Source organism: Phaseolus vulgaris, chromosome 8 (genome assembly GCF_000499845.2).
Source record: "Phaseolus vulgaris cultivar G19833 chromosome 8, P. vulgaris v2.0, whole genome shotgun sequence".
Lineage (NCBI taxonomy): Eukaryota > Viridiplantae > Streptophyta > Magnoliopsida > Fabales > Fabaceae > Phaseolus > Phaseolus vulgaris.
The window spans coordinates 16,054,436-16,070,064 of record NC_023752.2 but is presented as its reverse complement, the minus strand read 5'-3'; the positions used below and the strand labels follow the sequence as shown (position 1 = coordinate 16,070,064).

Below are 15,629 nucleotides of genomic sequence, written 5' to 3'. Positions count from 1 at the left end.
TGTCTATATGTTTTTACTGTGTGCTGTTAAATAAATGTTTTTCAAAAGAAAAAAAAGTCAGATATGGTTTTCTGTTTCTGGATGTTCTTGCTTATGTTAGAAAATTTATTGATTTGTTTTGGCAGAGTGGTCTAACACTTAAGTACTGAATCACTCTACAGAGATGATAAATAAAGAAGAGACTCAGGCTACTGAATTTTTGTGTACAATTGTTGCAATGAGGTTAGAATATGACCTCATGATGTATACTACTTAAACCCCTCAACACTGTCTCTATGAGTTACCTGATTGAGGCTATTAATTCAAGTAAACACAAACAAAATTTCTTGAAATTGCCACATCACATAACGATCTAATGAGAAAAAAATGAATTTACTACATTTGTTACACTCCACTCCTTCCTTCCAGATTTTCAAGAGGGAAACAGCCGCTAAGTTAATTTATGTTATCATTATGTAGGTCCCATGAAGAGAGTGTTCTGTCTCATCCTCCTAGGTAGCCCAAAATTCTGATAACACCTAATTTCACCTCCAAACCCAGCTGTCACAATTACCATTCCCCATGCTGATTGGTTTAGCATGGATGAGGCACCATTGGAACCATCACTTGATGAGTAATTGGAAGAACAAGATGCATTTGATGGAGTAGTTGCAGCAGATATAGAAGCTGAATCACCACCATACCTACCTGATGGGGAGGCTGAAGCAAGAGAATCACCTAATCCATTGTCTGTCCCAGAAATTGCTTCAAGTTCTTCTTCTATGGGAGTGTAGTCACCTTCCATTGTTTGGATGTTAATTTTCTTAGAAGTGGATGACATCAATCTCTTACTGTTCCTAACTGAATCTCCAACTCCAGATTCTGTGCGTGTGATTGCTGCAGGCTCATTCTCTGGGGAGCCCAGGCTACTTTCTGTGGCTTGGTTGCTACTTTTCTTTGGGAGGGGTGGCAACATTTTCTTGCCGTTTGCACTAGGGGCAGGGTCATCTTGTGGACGTTTTGAGTTCTTTTTGGGGTTTTGCCCTGCCACCAATGATGGTGGTGGATCACCCCTAACGCTGCAAGGCCAAGGTATTGCTACTGAAACATCTTTACATGGGAAATGTTCATGAGCTTGGTTTGCAATCACATTCCTTCCTTTTCCATTATAATGCATCTCTTCATGCTTCCAAACATACACTTGTGAGTCTTCACTTGCACTTATGATGTACCTTCCATTTGGACTAAAAGAAGCTGAAATTTGGCTACTCATATTTCGAAAACCTGCTTCCACCAACATATTAATAAATAACAACAACACTATTCTGTTGATTTAGGCATAAAACTCAAGTAATTTTTCAAGTAGCAGATGAAAAAAAATTGACAGTATATATAATGCATCATCCATCACCTATAAACTTTTGGACAACTTGTGTGCCCTCCACAACTCTTGTCCTACAATCGCCTGAAGTAATAAGCACTTGTGATGGGTCACCTGGGGAAAACTGTGAAGAAGATGAAAAGCCCCTTAATTTTCATTCATGAGATAAAAACATCCATAAGAGCTATATTTTTTTTAATACAGATAGAAGAATTTACCTGGAAACCAGTAACCTTTTTCAGCAGATTTTTCTTTTTGTTTCGAAGCTCGATTGTGCTGGATTGAGTTAACTTGTAATCTGGTGAAGATATATAAATGAGAATTGACAACATAGCAGATATTGTTAAATTCCAAAATAATTGAGGATGAGATATACTCAAAAGAATAGAGTAGTGAAGTAATTAACAGTACCTTCTATGGTGTAACTTCGACAGTTCCCTTTTTGTGTACCAACTAGAACACCCTATAAGAATTAAAAAGGGAAAAATAAGCAATCATGAAAGGCACTGTAGATCATGAAATTTATGCGATGCAACGAGGAAGCAATGTGAGACAACAATGCATATAACATACCTGGCCATCAGGGGTGTAAGAAACAGCAGTGACCATTTCATGTATATCAGTCCAATCCACAACGAGACGTGCAGGGATGTTCCACATTCTGATCTTGGCATCAAGAGATCCACTAATGAAATAATCTTCGTCCACGGGGTTGAACTGCACGCAGGTTACTGCCACACCCAATCCAACAACAGATAGCAAAAACCAAAACAACCCACTTAAGTAATGTGCCATATGTATCTCCCAAGAGAAAATAAAAGAAAGATGTATACAAGATCTCACCATAGTCGTTATGTGCAAAGAATTTCAGGCACGACTTAGTTTCCAAATCCCACAACCTCACTGTTTTATCCATGGAAGACGAGAGAAGTACCTGCAAGGAGAAATCCACGTTAAAACTTTTGTATAAAATTTGTGTTTTGCTACAAAAGTTGATGTTCTTGCTGAAATGAAAGGAAGGAACCTGAGATTTGGACCAGGACAAGTCCAAGACCTCATCCAAATGGCCAGTGAAAGAACAATAGGGTCTCTCTGAGAGCGTGAAGACGGTTTCCGGAACCTGAACGTAGTCCGGAATAGAGTCCCCTCTCTTGCTTCCATTCTTTCCTTTCTTTTTCTTATCCGCCGACAATGGCGGCGTCTCCGAGCGCTCAGCGGAAGAAAGCAGCGAGGGATGAATCGGCGTCAAGTTTCCCTCCTCGGGCTTCATGGACATGACTTCACACTCCTGCACCTCCCACACGTGTATGACCTTGTCCTCTCCGGCACTCGCCAAATACCTCCCATCCAAACTGAACTTTAACGTCCACACGCAGCCTTCGTGCGCCTGAAACTCCTGGCACAAGTGCAGCGCCGATAGCTCTTTCTGCGACTTCCCGGTCTGCCGCACGCGCACCCACTCGTTCTTCTCCTTTGCCTCCACCACAGCCGAAGCTGGAGACGGAGCCTCTCGCTCACGCTCCCCAACGAACCCGCTCGCTACGCCCTTTATGTTCTTCAGCAGCGACGCCCCACGCCTCTTGCTCAATCTCAAACTCTTCGAAATGCTCGACGACAGCTTCTTATTGCTGCGCACCACGTTCGCTCGCCGCATTGCTTCCGTCACCACCGCCGAATGCCCCACGGTGCGCTCAAACTCCTCCATCGTCAACTGTTTACCCGTTTGCAAATCGCTTAGCCTATTCCACGTCCCGTCTTCTCCGTATTCTTTCACGATAAACTCCTTCCCCGTGTCCAGATTCTTTATCAAGAAAAATGCCCCTACTCCTGACATTCCTGCCTGCGTCACCACCTGGCGATTCCCCGTATTGGCATTGCCGCCCCCGTCCTTCAGGATGAGGCGAGTCTTGTCGGCGCCAACATGCCGCCGCCGAGTAATCTCCGTAGCGGTTCTGGTCAATCGCTGCTTTGACACCTTTCCGATGAAATCGTGTTTTCGTGATCTCTCCATGGAGAAGATGTCAATGTCGTTCTCCGAACGTGACCGGACAAGGACGAAAACGGGCTGAGAGGGACATGGTCTGTGCTTTGCTGTTTTTTGTCTCGTTGTTTTCTGTTTCTGGACGCGAATTGTTGATTTTACGGCGTAGTTGTTATTGTTAACGACGGTGGGATTGTTGTAGTCGTGGTTGTTTTCGAATTTTTTGGTGATGGCACGGCCGATGGCGGCACTGGTGGCTTTGAGAAGCTCCTTGTTCTCATCGAGGCCCATGCTGCCAAGCAGCTGTCTTCTGCGTTCGGTGATGGATCCCGGTGCTGCCATCCAGATGTCGTAGTTGGGTTTTCCGGTGAAGTTGGCGGTGAAGTTTGACATTCGGGGATTGATGGATTGCATGGAGGACATGGTGGAGGTGAAGGAGAGACGGCTTTCCTCGAAATCGTTTAGCTCCTCGTCGTCGTCGTCGATCAAGTGACGGGGCACGGCAGTGGAGAGGCGGTTGTAGGACTCAAAAAAGTGCTCATCGTCATCGTCGTCGCCGAGGCCGTCCCAGTTCATGGTCATCGTTTTACGGCGCTCCATGGTGGCCATCGGCGAGACGAGGTTCGGATGAAGTGGAGAAGGAATGGGAAATGAATGAAAACGTAAAATTAAATGGAATATATCGTGTTTTTTTTATTATTTTGTTATTTCTACTAGTACTAGTAAAAATATATTAATTATTTTTTAATAATTAATTAATTACTAGTACTAGTGCTACGCTATTTTTTGAAAAAAATAGTTTTTGTGGATTGAGGCTTGGGAGGAAATGAAGGGAATAAATAGAGAGGTCGGTTACCGTTATGGAATTTGGAGGCTAAGAAAAAGTCAACGTATTTCCATTTCTGTCTCACATGTTTTGCTTCTTACGTAAAAAAAGGAAAAAGGATTTGCTGCATCCTGAAATCACACACCTTCTCCAAGGACTCTTTTATAGCCGTTGGATCAATCAGATCTTAAATTGGAATTATAGATTTTCATCATACAACTAAAAATTCATCACTCAATAAATGTGAGCTTTTATATTCTGTGTTGTTGGTGCATGCTTTGCTTTACCTGTCAACGTGCTTTCATGGTAAGTGGTGGCCACGTTAGTTATCAACGGACATAACCCCAACCTAGTAATATTTTATGGCCTCATCACAATAAAAATACACACTTAACAATTTATTAAATTAATTTTTTATAATATTATTATATTATTTGTAAGGGTTCTCAAATGAAAGTATTTTATAGCGTCAAATTTATTTTTTCTATATTTAATGGGGTAATGATACGTTGACAGTATCAGGTTTTTTTCCACTTTCATTTTAGAACTTTATTTAACAATAAAATATTATGTTTAACCAAATAAAATAAATAGAAATAAAATTTTAAAATTTAGTTATGAAATGAAAGTTGAAAAATATGATAGTCTCAATTTATGTTATCCAATTGTAACAAATTATTTTGAATCAATAGGGTGTAGAGAGAAAGAAACTATGGGAAATAGGAAGGGAATTAGGGATGACCGCGAAGGAAGAGTAATATGGTTGAAATTTTTATTAAGATGGAACAAAGAGACAAAAAAGTGGAATGGTTTTACAGCTATTCAAACAAAATTCACTAATTTTGATAATTCAAAACAATAATATATCAATAAACTTTGTATTATTTTTTAATTTAAATTTTTAATATATATTATTGTATCATTAAAGTGGGTTGTAAAAAGAGGTAACCTTTTCTAAGAATGTTAAAGTATTAATTTTCAAAGTAAAAAAAAAAACCTTTATCAAAAGCAAAATATTTTGTTAATACTGGCAGGAATTTCACGTCCATATAACAATTGTGACATGACATTTCATTTAAAAGATGTAATAGAGGATAATATAAAGTTTTTAAATTTTATATGTATTTTTAACTCCTAAAAAATTGAAAACATGGTTACCTTTTGGTGGTTATTTTTTATTAAAAAAAAATAAAAATTAAAAGAGATATTTTAAGGGGTCTCAATCCTTATACAACATATAACAATTTCTTCTTAGAAAAAATTATTGTCAAATTAAAATTGTCCGTTGCTTAATTCCTTTTTGACAACATCCCCTGCACCAACTACTTTCCTGTTGCCGTGCTTGCTCACTAATGGATTCCCTTCATCCACTCCTTTTGCCTTGTTCCTTTCTTCCTAAAACCTGTAGACCCCAAAGTCCTTCTGTTGTATACCACACCTTCTTTGGTCTCTTAGTACATACACTTTAAGCATCTTCTATTTCAATATCATTCATTAGCTTTGTCGTATTGCCCTTGATAACCTTGCAGTCTCTTCCTCCTTTGCATTTTTCAACAAAGTCTTAAACCATCTTTGTTATTGTAGTATGGATCCTTTAACCTGCACTTTGCTTCTAGCCTTCCATGTCCAATTTCCTCTGTCTTTTTTCGTTCTTAAGTCTTCACTGACTTAGCTGCTTTACAACATTGATCTTCTACTGCCACAGTGGAACAAATCTCTGCATAATCAACATTGTCGATTCCAAATTCTCAACTTTCTTCTTCCTTTGCCTGCATCACAGTCAACAAAATCATTCCTCTCTTAGGCTAAGAGGAGTATTAGTTCTTTACATTTAACATAGTAAAAACTCTGAATTATTACTGCAATTTGCATTGTAGAATTGCATAATCATCAAGGTTTCACCTTACCTTGTTAATCTTATTGTTGGGCTTCTTCTTGGGTCATATTTTTACTTTGTGTAACCCTTTTACTCTGGGCCTTGTTCTTTTAGTCCATGCCACTTTTGTTTCTTTTCATTTTCCTTTATATTACCTTTTTTTTTACCTTATTCACACAATAATAATAATAATACAATATCTCTTTCTACTTTACTCTTCCATTTTATCTCTCTGCACTTTTTCCCCGTGTTCTTCATATTTTTTTTTTCCTTTTTCTCTTGCTCACCACCGATCGCTTGTATACTCTTGGTGCCGATGTATTTTTCCTCATCGCATTTTGGAAATCATAATCGTATTATGGTATCAAAGCTCTTCTCTTTGAAGAGCTTTGTTGTGCACTATGAAATTTCTTTCTCTTAATTGATTTCTTGCCCTAATTTCTTTCTTTATTTTTCTTTAGGTATGGCGGAAGAAGATTCAGAGCAACAAACACAGTCCGATCAACAGAGCCAATCGGCGAATAGTTTTCTTTACCTACATCCCAGTGAAAATCTTGATGCCCCCTTGGTGTCACCGGTGCTCGACCCTACAAACTATCATTCTTGGAGTAGATCAGTGGTGAAGACATTGAGTGCGAAGAACAAAATGGAGTTCATTATGGGTTCACATCCCTGCCCAGCAAAGAACCATCCAACGTATTCGGCTTGGCAAATGTGTAACAACATGGTTGTTTCTTGGTTAGTGCATTCTGTCTCCACTCCTATTAGACAGAGTATAATATGGATGAACTTGGCCATATATGTATGGATCGATTTAAAAACTAGATATTCCCAGGGAGATCTTTCTAGAAATTTTGACTTGCAATCTGAAGTAGTCTCTTTAAATCAAGGAGATTTGTCGGTTACAAAATATTTTACTAAACTTAGAATAATTTGGGACGAACTAGACAATTTCAGACCTAATCCTGTGTGTGTTTGTCAAACAAAATTTACTTGCTCTGTTGCTTCGATTATTAGTCAAAGAAAATGTGAGGATTAGGCTATGCAATTATTGCGTGGGTTAAATGAACAGGGTCATAACATCAAGTCTCATGTCCTTTTAATGGAACCTATACCACCCATTCCCAAGATTTTTTCTTTGGTGGCTCAACAAGAGCGTCAACTGGCTAACAACTTCTCTGTGACCAATATTAATAGTGTTAATTCCAATCGAAATAGTGTTCTTGGTGTTTGTATCTTTTGTGGAAAAGATGGCCACACTAAGAATGTGTGTTTTCATAAAGTCAATTTTCTTGGATAAGATAATAGAACTTATAAAAATAATAGAAAAGCGTGTACTCACTATGGTAGAAATGGTCATACGGTTGACACTTGTTACAAAGAACATGGATACCCTTTAGGCAACATTCATGCAGTAATCCAGTAAATCCAGCTCATGTGAACCAGGTGGGATCCTTCACTGTTGATCTCACACACAAAGCAACATACCAATTTCCCACGGGTAACATTTATGCTTTCAATAGTATAAAGAAAACTGGAAATTACTGGATTTTAGATTTAGGGGCAACAGATGATGTTTGCACTTCTTTATCTTCTTTTAATACGTATAAAAGTATAACACCTGTTCAAATTAGTTTAGCAAATGGCCAAAATGTTTTTGCTAAAAATTCTGGCACTATTGTCTTTAATCTCAAATTCTACCTTACTGATGTTTTGTATATTCCCTAATTTTCTTTTAATTTGATTTCCACCTCTAGATTGTGTTCTAATCTTAACTGTAATTTAATTTTTTCATCCATAAACTGTGTGATACAGGACACTCAAACCAAAGAGAGGATTGGTTTAGTTGACGCTAGAGCTGGGTTGTATGTTTTTGAACATTCTACTTTTAAAAATACTGTTGCACCTCATATTGTTCCTGCTTTACATTGTACTAACATAAATTTGTGGCATCATAGAATGGGACATGTTTCAAATGAAAGATTGATTGTTTTGAGCACTAAATACCCTTATATTTCTGCTAAGAAGTTTGATGTTTGTGATACTTGTTCATCTTGCCAAACAGAAAAAGCTTCCTTTTACTTTAAGCAGTTCTTGTTCTTCAAAATCTTTTGAGTTGATTCACATTGATATTTGGGGTCTGTGTTATGTTATTTATATGCAAGGTTTTCCTTATTTTAACTATTGTGGATGATTTCTCTCGCTTTACCTGGACCATTTTTTTTGCACAATAAATCTGAAGTTCGTAATCATATAGTCAGTTTTGTTGCTTATATTGAAAACCACTTTAAAACTACTATTCAAACTATTAGAAATGATAATGGTGCTGAATTTGCTATGAAAGATTTTTTTTCTGCTAAAGGTATAGTTCATCAAACCACCTATGTTGAAACTGTTGAACCAAGTGGTGTTCAAGCTTTGAAGAATCCAAACCCTTTGAAGAATGTTGAAGGCTAGGATGTGCTTGCTGTTGCTGAGCTGTCTTAGATAGGATCTGGGATAGATTGTTTTGTTAGAATGGATGATGGCTTTAAACTAGAGGGGGGTGAATGGTTTAAAGAGGGTTTTCGCAAACTTTTAAGACAAGAATGAAATTATCTCAAGAAACAATTGATAGGGAATCCAGTTTGCCAAATCAACAAGCAAAAACAACAACACCAGAAAAACAATCGGTTGTTTTGCAGAAACAATCGGTTGTTTATACCAGTTTGCAAATATCAAAACTGAATTTAAAGAGTTTAAGGATAGAGAGAATGCACACAGATGTTTATACTGGTTCACTCTAAACCCAGAGCTACATCCAGTCTTCTCAGAAACCACTGAGGAGTTCCAATAAGCAATCAAACCTAGATCACTTACAACACAACCAAGAAAGTGACCTTGATCCCCTCAAGACACACATTTCTCTTGGCCAACACACCAACACTAAGAATGCTAATCTTGATCCCCTCAAGAACACACAACACTTCTCAGCAAACACACAGAAGAAACTTGTTCAACAGAATACAAGGATTACACTTGTTACAGAAGCAAATCTGAAATCAATACAAGCAGAAATCCTATATCACACTCTTTGATCAATCACAAACTCTAAAAATTCTCAGCTCTTTGAAAAACTCAAAAACTTGTATTCAAAAGATTGTTTCTCAAATCTGTTTTTCTGAATTTATTCAAAGATGTTGTTTGTTATCAAATCTTAACAAACTATTTATTGCATTTAAAGATTGGTCAAATCATTAAAGACTGAAGCGTAAACAGTTAGAAAACCATTTAAAGCTCAGTCAAAGCACAAACTATTTTTCTGTTATGGTACCAAAACAAACAATCGGTTGTTTCATCGAATCAATCGGTTGTTTTAGTTTTAACCGCTCAACCATTTGAAAAAAAAATTTCAATCTTTTCTCAAAACATCTAAGTATAAAACAATCGCTTGTTTCGACAAAACAATCGGTTGTTTTTCACTTAGTTTGAAAAAATCTTTTATTTTAAAAGATTGAGAATGTTTATGCTTTGGATTCAATCTAGAGTGGATTACAAAACTCAAATTGCCCCAGATCCTAACTAAGACAGCTTAGCAACCGCAAGCACAGCCAAGCCTTCAACATCCTTCAAAGGGTTTGGATTCTTCAAAGCTTGAACACCACTTGGTTCAACATGTTTATGTAATCCACTCTTGATTGAATCCAAAACATAGGCATTCTCAATCTTTTTAAAAGAAAAGTGTTTTTCAAACTAAGTGAAAAACAACCGATTGTTTTGTCGAAACAACCGATTGTTTTATACTTAGGAGTTTTTAGAAAAGGTTGAAAACTGTTTTTCAAATGGTTGAGCTGTTAAAACCAAAACAATTGATTGATTCGTGGAAACAACCGATTGTTTGTTTTGGTACCATAACAGAAAAATAGTTTGTGCTTTGACTGAGCTTTAAATGGTTTTCTAACACGCTCCAGTCTTTAATGCTTTGACCAATCTTTAAATGAAATAAATAGTTTGTTAAGATTTGATAACAAACAACATCTTTGAATATATTCAGAAAAACAGATTTGAGTTAAAAAAAAAATGTTTTTACACAAGTTTTTGAGATTTTCAAAGAGTTGAGATTGATCAAAGAGTGTGAGATAGGATTTATGCTTGTATTGATTTCAGAATTGCTTCTGTAACAAGTGTAATCCTTGTATCTGTTGAACAAGAATCTTTGTGTGTTTGCTGAGAAGTGTTGTGTGTTCTTGAGGGGATCAAGATCAACATTCTTAGTGTAGGTGTGTTGGCCAAGAGAAGTGTGTGTCTTGAGGGGATCAAGGTCACTTTCTTGGTTGTGCTGTAAGTGATCTAGGTTTGATTGCTTAGTGGTGTTCCTCAGTGGTTTCTGAGAAGACTGGATGTAGCTCTGGGTTTAGAGTGAACTAGTATAAATCTCTGTGTGTTTTTTCTCTATCCCTTAACTCTTTAAATCCAGTTTTTATATTTGTAAACTGGTATAAACAACCGATTGTTTCTGCGAAACAACCAATTGTTTTTCTGGTGTTGTGCTTTTTGCTTTGTGTTTTGAAAAACTGATTTCTTAATCAAGATATTCTCAAAGTAATTTCATTCAAGGCTTAAAAGTTTTCGAAATTCCTCTTTAAACCATTCACCCCCCCTCTAGTTTAAATGCATACATTCTAACTGAAACCCCTGAACAAAATGACATTGTTGAACGCAAACATCAACATCTTTTAAATGTGACTCGTGCCTTACTTTTTCAAGCTCATTTACCTCACTTGTTTTGGAACTTTGTTGTACAACATGCAACTTTCTTAATTAATTGTACTCCTACTCCCCTTTTACAAAAAAATTTCTCCTTATGAAAAACTAAACGATAATCTCTGTGATCTTTCAAATTTACATGTTTTTGGGTGTTTATGCTACTCTAACACTCTCACTTCACATAGAAAGAAATTAGATGAACGTTCTGTTCATGGTGTTTTCCTTGGTTTCCAACATCACACCAAAGGTTATATTTTTCTCAATCTTAAAAATCATAAAATTGAGGTTTCAAGGCATGTTATTTTTCATGAAACTAATTTTCCATATCAATTGACTACTGATGTTCAAGAGAGTCCAAATAATTTGTCTTTACCTCTGCCTCCCAATTATGATTCAAAATGTGATCTCTCTTTTTCCACTACACCTTATACTGTTGAAACTACTACCACCACCAATGTTGAAAATGTTGTTGATTCTCCCCCTCGGCGTTCAACAAGATCAAGGAGACCTCCAGCTTATTTAGAAGATTTTCAAACTGATTTTCCAATTGTACACAATGTAAGTTCTCACTATCCCCTTAGCAATTATGTTTCATACCATGCTTTATGACCTAGTTTTAAGCATATGATTCTTTCTATTTCATCGCATATGGAGCCACACAACTATAATGAAGCTTCCAAATAAACCTGCTGGCAGCAAGCAATGGAAGTTGAATTAGATGCTCTTAACACCAATCAAACATGGCAAATTACTACTCTTCCACTTGGTAAGAAGACTATTGGTTGTAGTTGGATTTATAAAATTAAATACAAATCAGATGGGATTGTAGACCGTTACAAGGCACACTTGGTTGCCAAAGGTTACACTCAGTTGAAAGGTCTTGATTTCTTAAATACTCTTGCACCAGTTGCAAAATTAACTACTCTCTGTCTCCTTCTTGCTTTTGTTGTTGCTCATAACTAGTCTCTTACACAATTGGATGTTAATAATGCATTCCTACATGGAGACTTGCATGAAGAGGTTTACATGCAGCCTCCCCTTGGGCTTCTTCTTCCTAACAACAGTGTTTGTAAACTTCAACAGTCTCTCTATGGCCTTAAGCAAGCTGGAAGACAATGGTATGAAAAGTTGTAAACTTTCTTAATTTCACAAAACTACATTTTATCTTCAATTGATCATTATTTATTCTTAAAACGTCATGACACTAACATTACTATCATTCTTGTTTATGTGGATGATATTGTGCTTACTGGGAATGATCGTGCTAAGATTCTCAATATAGCCAACATGCTGGACCAGACCTTCAAGATCAAGAATTTGGGCGATCTCACCTACTTCTTAGGCCTCGAGGTAGCCCGCAACAGTTCTAGAATTTATCTTAGTCAACGAAAATACACTATTGATCTTCTTCATGAAATGGGTATGCAAGATTGTGCACCTATGCCTACACATATGACACATTTTTCCCGCCTCTCGTCAACTAAAGGTATTCCTCTCAATGAAGACGAAACCTCAGCATACCACAAACTTATTGGGCGATAAATCTACCTTACAAACACTAGACCTGACATTGCCTTGAGCGTTAACAATCTCTGCACCCACCAAGTTTCATCAACAAGTTGCTTTCAGAATATTAAGGTATCTCAAAAGCAACCCTGGTTCTGGTATTTTTCTTTCTAGCAGTAGTCCTATTCATTTAAAAGCTTATAGTGACTCAGATTGGACCACTTGTTCTGACTCTTGAAAATCTATAACTGGTTTCTCTATTTTTTTGGGCGAGTCTTTGATCTCCTGGAAATCTAAGAAGCAACAAACAATTTCTAAGAGCTCCTCTAAAGCATAATATAGAGTTGTAACAGCTACTACTTGTGAGCTTCAATGGTTAACTTACATTCTTCAACACCTTGATCTCGTCTTTACTTCACCAGCCACTCTCTCTGCGATAATAAGACATCCATTCAAGTCGCATCCAACCAGGTTTTCCACGAGAGAACCAAACACATTGAGATCGATTGTCATATTGTAAGAGAAAAACTTAATATCGATCTCCTCAAATTGCTTCCTATTTCTTCTGCCATGCAAACTGCAGATATTCTAACTAAACCCCTGACACCTACTGTTTTCAAAAATCTTAAGTCCAAGCTGGGAATGAAGAATATATATTCCCAGCTTGAGGGAGAATGTTAATCTTATTGTTGGGCTTCTTCTTGGGCCCTATTTTTACTTTGTGTAACCCTTTTACTCTGGGCCTCATTCTTTTAGCCCATGCCTCTTTTGTTTCTTTTCATTTTCCTTTATATTACCTTTTTTGTACCTTATTCACACAACAATAATAATAATACAATATCTCTTTCTACTTTACTATTCCATTTTATCTCTCTACACTCTTTCCCCGTGTTCTTCACGTTCGTTTTTTCCTTTTTCTCTTGCTCACCACCGATTGCTTGTATACTTTTGGTGCTGCTGTATTTTTCCTCATCGCGTTTTGGAAATCATAATCGTATTATACCTATCTTGCCTTTGCCTGCTCCATTATCCTAAGAATTTTCCAACACATATTGCTCCTAATTCTAATTTATTTTCTCTCATTTCTAGTACCAAGGACACCATAAGTACACTATATAGAAAGTCAACTCAGCCCCCACAAACCTAGGTTGGTTGTTATATGTTGTCATTTAAATTTTTTGTTTTGCATAATACAATAATTTTTGTTGTCAGTCATTAGCTAGTTTCAGCCTATCACCACGATTATCCAGTTTCGGTGACCACAACCACTATGTCAACAAACAACCTTAACATCGATCACCACAATTGTAACACGAATAAGAACTCTTTCAATTGTTACACTGTTGAAGATGTGGTTACCCAAGTTGATATATATGGTTATTTTTTGTTTGTTTTAAACAATACCAATTTTTGTTGTTAGTCACCAACTAGTTTCATCCTATAATCATGGTTACCTAATTTTGTTTACTACAATCACCAACTACAACCCGAATTGACTACCACAAGCTATCACTACTTTTATCAAAATGTGGTTGTAAATGAGAAGTTACAATTATTCTATGTCAATAAAAAAGAGAGCAAGAGGATACAATGTTAGATAAAGCAATGTGGTGGACAAAGAGGTGAGTTAAAATCTATTCCAACATCAAAATTAACTAGAGGTTATGTTTATAGGATAAAGAAAATTTTGAAGGGATAACTTTTTCATGGGAGAATGTTACAATGGACTATAAGGTGAAGGGAAGGAAAATGAAAGAAACATAGTCATAGTCAACATACACTCATCTTGTGAGATGGGAAAAAGGGAAAAGTAGTGGGGGGAAATCACGAGGAATAAACAAAAGAGTAATACAAGGTTGTGATGTCTCATGTGGGATTTCATCATTGTTAGGAGTACTAATGAAAGAAAGGGACAAATCACAAGAGCCTGTGGTGGGAGGGAGGGAAATAAGGAAGTTCAATAATTAGTGACAAGCATTTGGAGGATATACTAGTGATGGGAAAAAAGTTCATTTGGTGTAGACCAAATGCAAAAGCAAAAAGTAGACTTGATATAGTAGTGGCAAGGGAAGAATGGTTGGATTTGGAATGGTAGCATGTAAAATTTCATATTATTATCCTATTATTAGGAAAAATGAGCTTCGTGATTTGGGTCCAAAATCATTTAGAGTGCTAGATTGTTGGTTTAAGGAAATAATTTTAAACTCTTTATACAATAGATATGGGATAACATAAAAGTGGAAGAGTTAGGAGGATATGTATTAAAATAAACATTGATAAAAATTAAAGATTGCACTAAAAGAGGAGGGTAAAAATCAATTGTAAAACATTTTGCAATAAGGTAATGGAGGAAATGAACAATTTGGATAAAAAATAAGGATGAGATGAGTGTGAGGGAGGAGGAGGTATTGAAAAAGGAGAGACATGTAGCAACAATTCTAACTGTTAACTAAAATTGTTTTAGCCAAAAGTTCCTTGATATGATTTTTAGGTTTTCTTACTAAAGCATTCAAAGTTAAATTTCCATTGCATAGGGCTAAAGGTGTATTTTATAAGTCAAAAATTGTTAATTTTGTTGCCTTTAAATCTTACATGAATATCAAATAGACATAATAGTTTGTTTCCTAGTACCTCAAACAAATATTTTCTTGATTCACACCAAGGACTTTGGGTGGTTTTTCTAGATTGTTATATCATTCTTTAATCAACACTCTAAATGATCCATGAGATCGGTAACACCCTCATATTACCAATATACAATCCCCCAATCTCAAGTCTAAAAGGCATATAGACTTATATAATTTGTAGAGAGAGAAGTTGTCCAACTAAAAATAAGTTGAAGATTTGAATAATAAGACAAACATTATGACCAAACTAGAATATAATCTTCAAAAAGAGTTGAAAGAAAAAAAAAAGAAAAGCATTTATAGGATAACTTTATTTGGCTGGAAAAAAACTTCATTCCAAGAAGTTGAAGAAAATGTAACAAACAAAATTGTCAAAACATTTGAAGTTGATTTTGCAAGAGCAATAGAATAATTGAAAGTTCTTATGCCTACTATTTTTACAGGACCTTAGAAACAGTTAACCTTCTTCTCTTCTTAGTCTTTTGGGCTATCTCTCTCTGTTGTTTTGGGCTTTTGGTTACTAGATTCACTGATTTGGGTTTGGACTAATTCAACTCTCGACTTCTAGGCTCAAGATTGCTCTCGGGTGGGTGTGTGTATCTGCAAGGGGCTCCGATGATAAAGTCAGAATTATCTTGTTAAATTATCAAATAAAATCACTCTACTTAACTCTTAAGAAGATCACTTATTTATAAAACTCACTTGTT

The 15,629-nt window shown here is 36.3% G+C and overlaps 1 protein-coding gene across 1 annotated transcript; it reads right to left on the bottom strand.

Annotated features, from left to right (window-relative positions):
• Positions 1–164: 164 nt before the first annotated feature.
• On the bottom strand, positions 165–4,152 carry LOC137826881 (uncharacterized). Its single transcript, XM_068633036.1, has 7 exons — positions 2,385–4,152; positions 2,204–2,294; positions 1,934–2,091; positions 1,772–1,823; positions 1,579–1,658; positions 1,391–1,484; positions 165–1,263 (listed from the first exon to the last, which is right to left on the bottom strand). Exons 1-7 carry the CDS (start codon positions 3,948–3,950, stop codon positions 452–454), a joined length of 2,853 nt encoding a protein of 950 aa, XP_068489137.1. The 5' UTR covers positions 3,951–4,152; the 3' UTR covers positions 165–451.
• Between the last annotated feature and the right edge of the window lie 11,477 nt (positions 4,153–15,629).

What these genes read in the sequence shown, in the direction of transcription:
- LOC137826881 (XM_068633036.1), bottom strand. Translation starts at nt 3,950, where the DNA reads ATGGCCACCATGGAGCGCCGTAAAACGATGACCATGAACTGGGACGGC. An exon ending in TGTCCTGGTCCAAATCTCAG is followed by an intron (nt 2,295 to 2,384) that starts GTTCCTTCCTTT and finishes TTCTCCTTGCAG; the next exon opens with GTACTTCTCTCGTCTTCCAT. An exon ending in CTTACACCCCTGATGGCCAG is followed by an intron (nt 1,824 to 1,933) that starts GTATGTTATATG and finishes TAATTCTTATAG; the next exon opens with GGTGTTCTAGTTGGTACACA.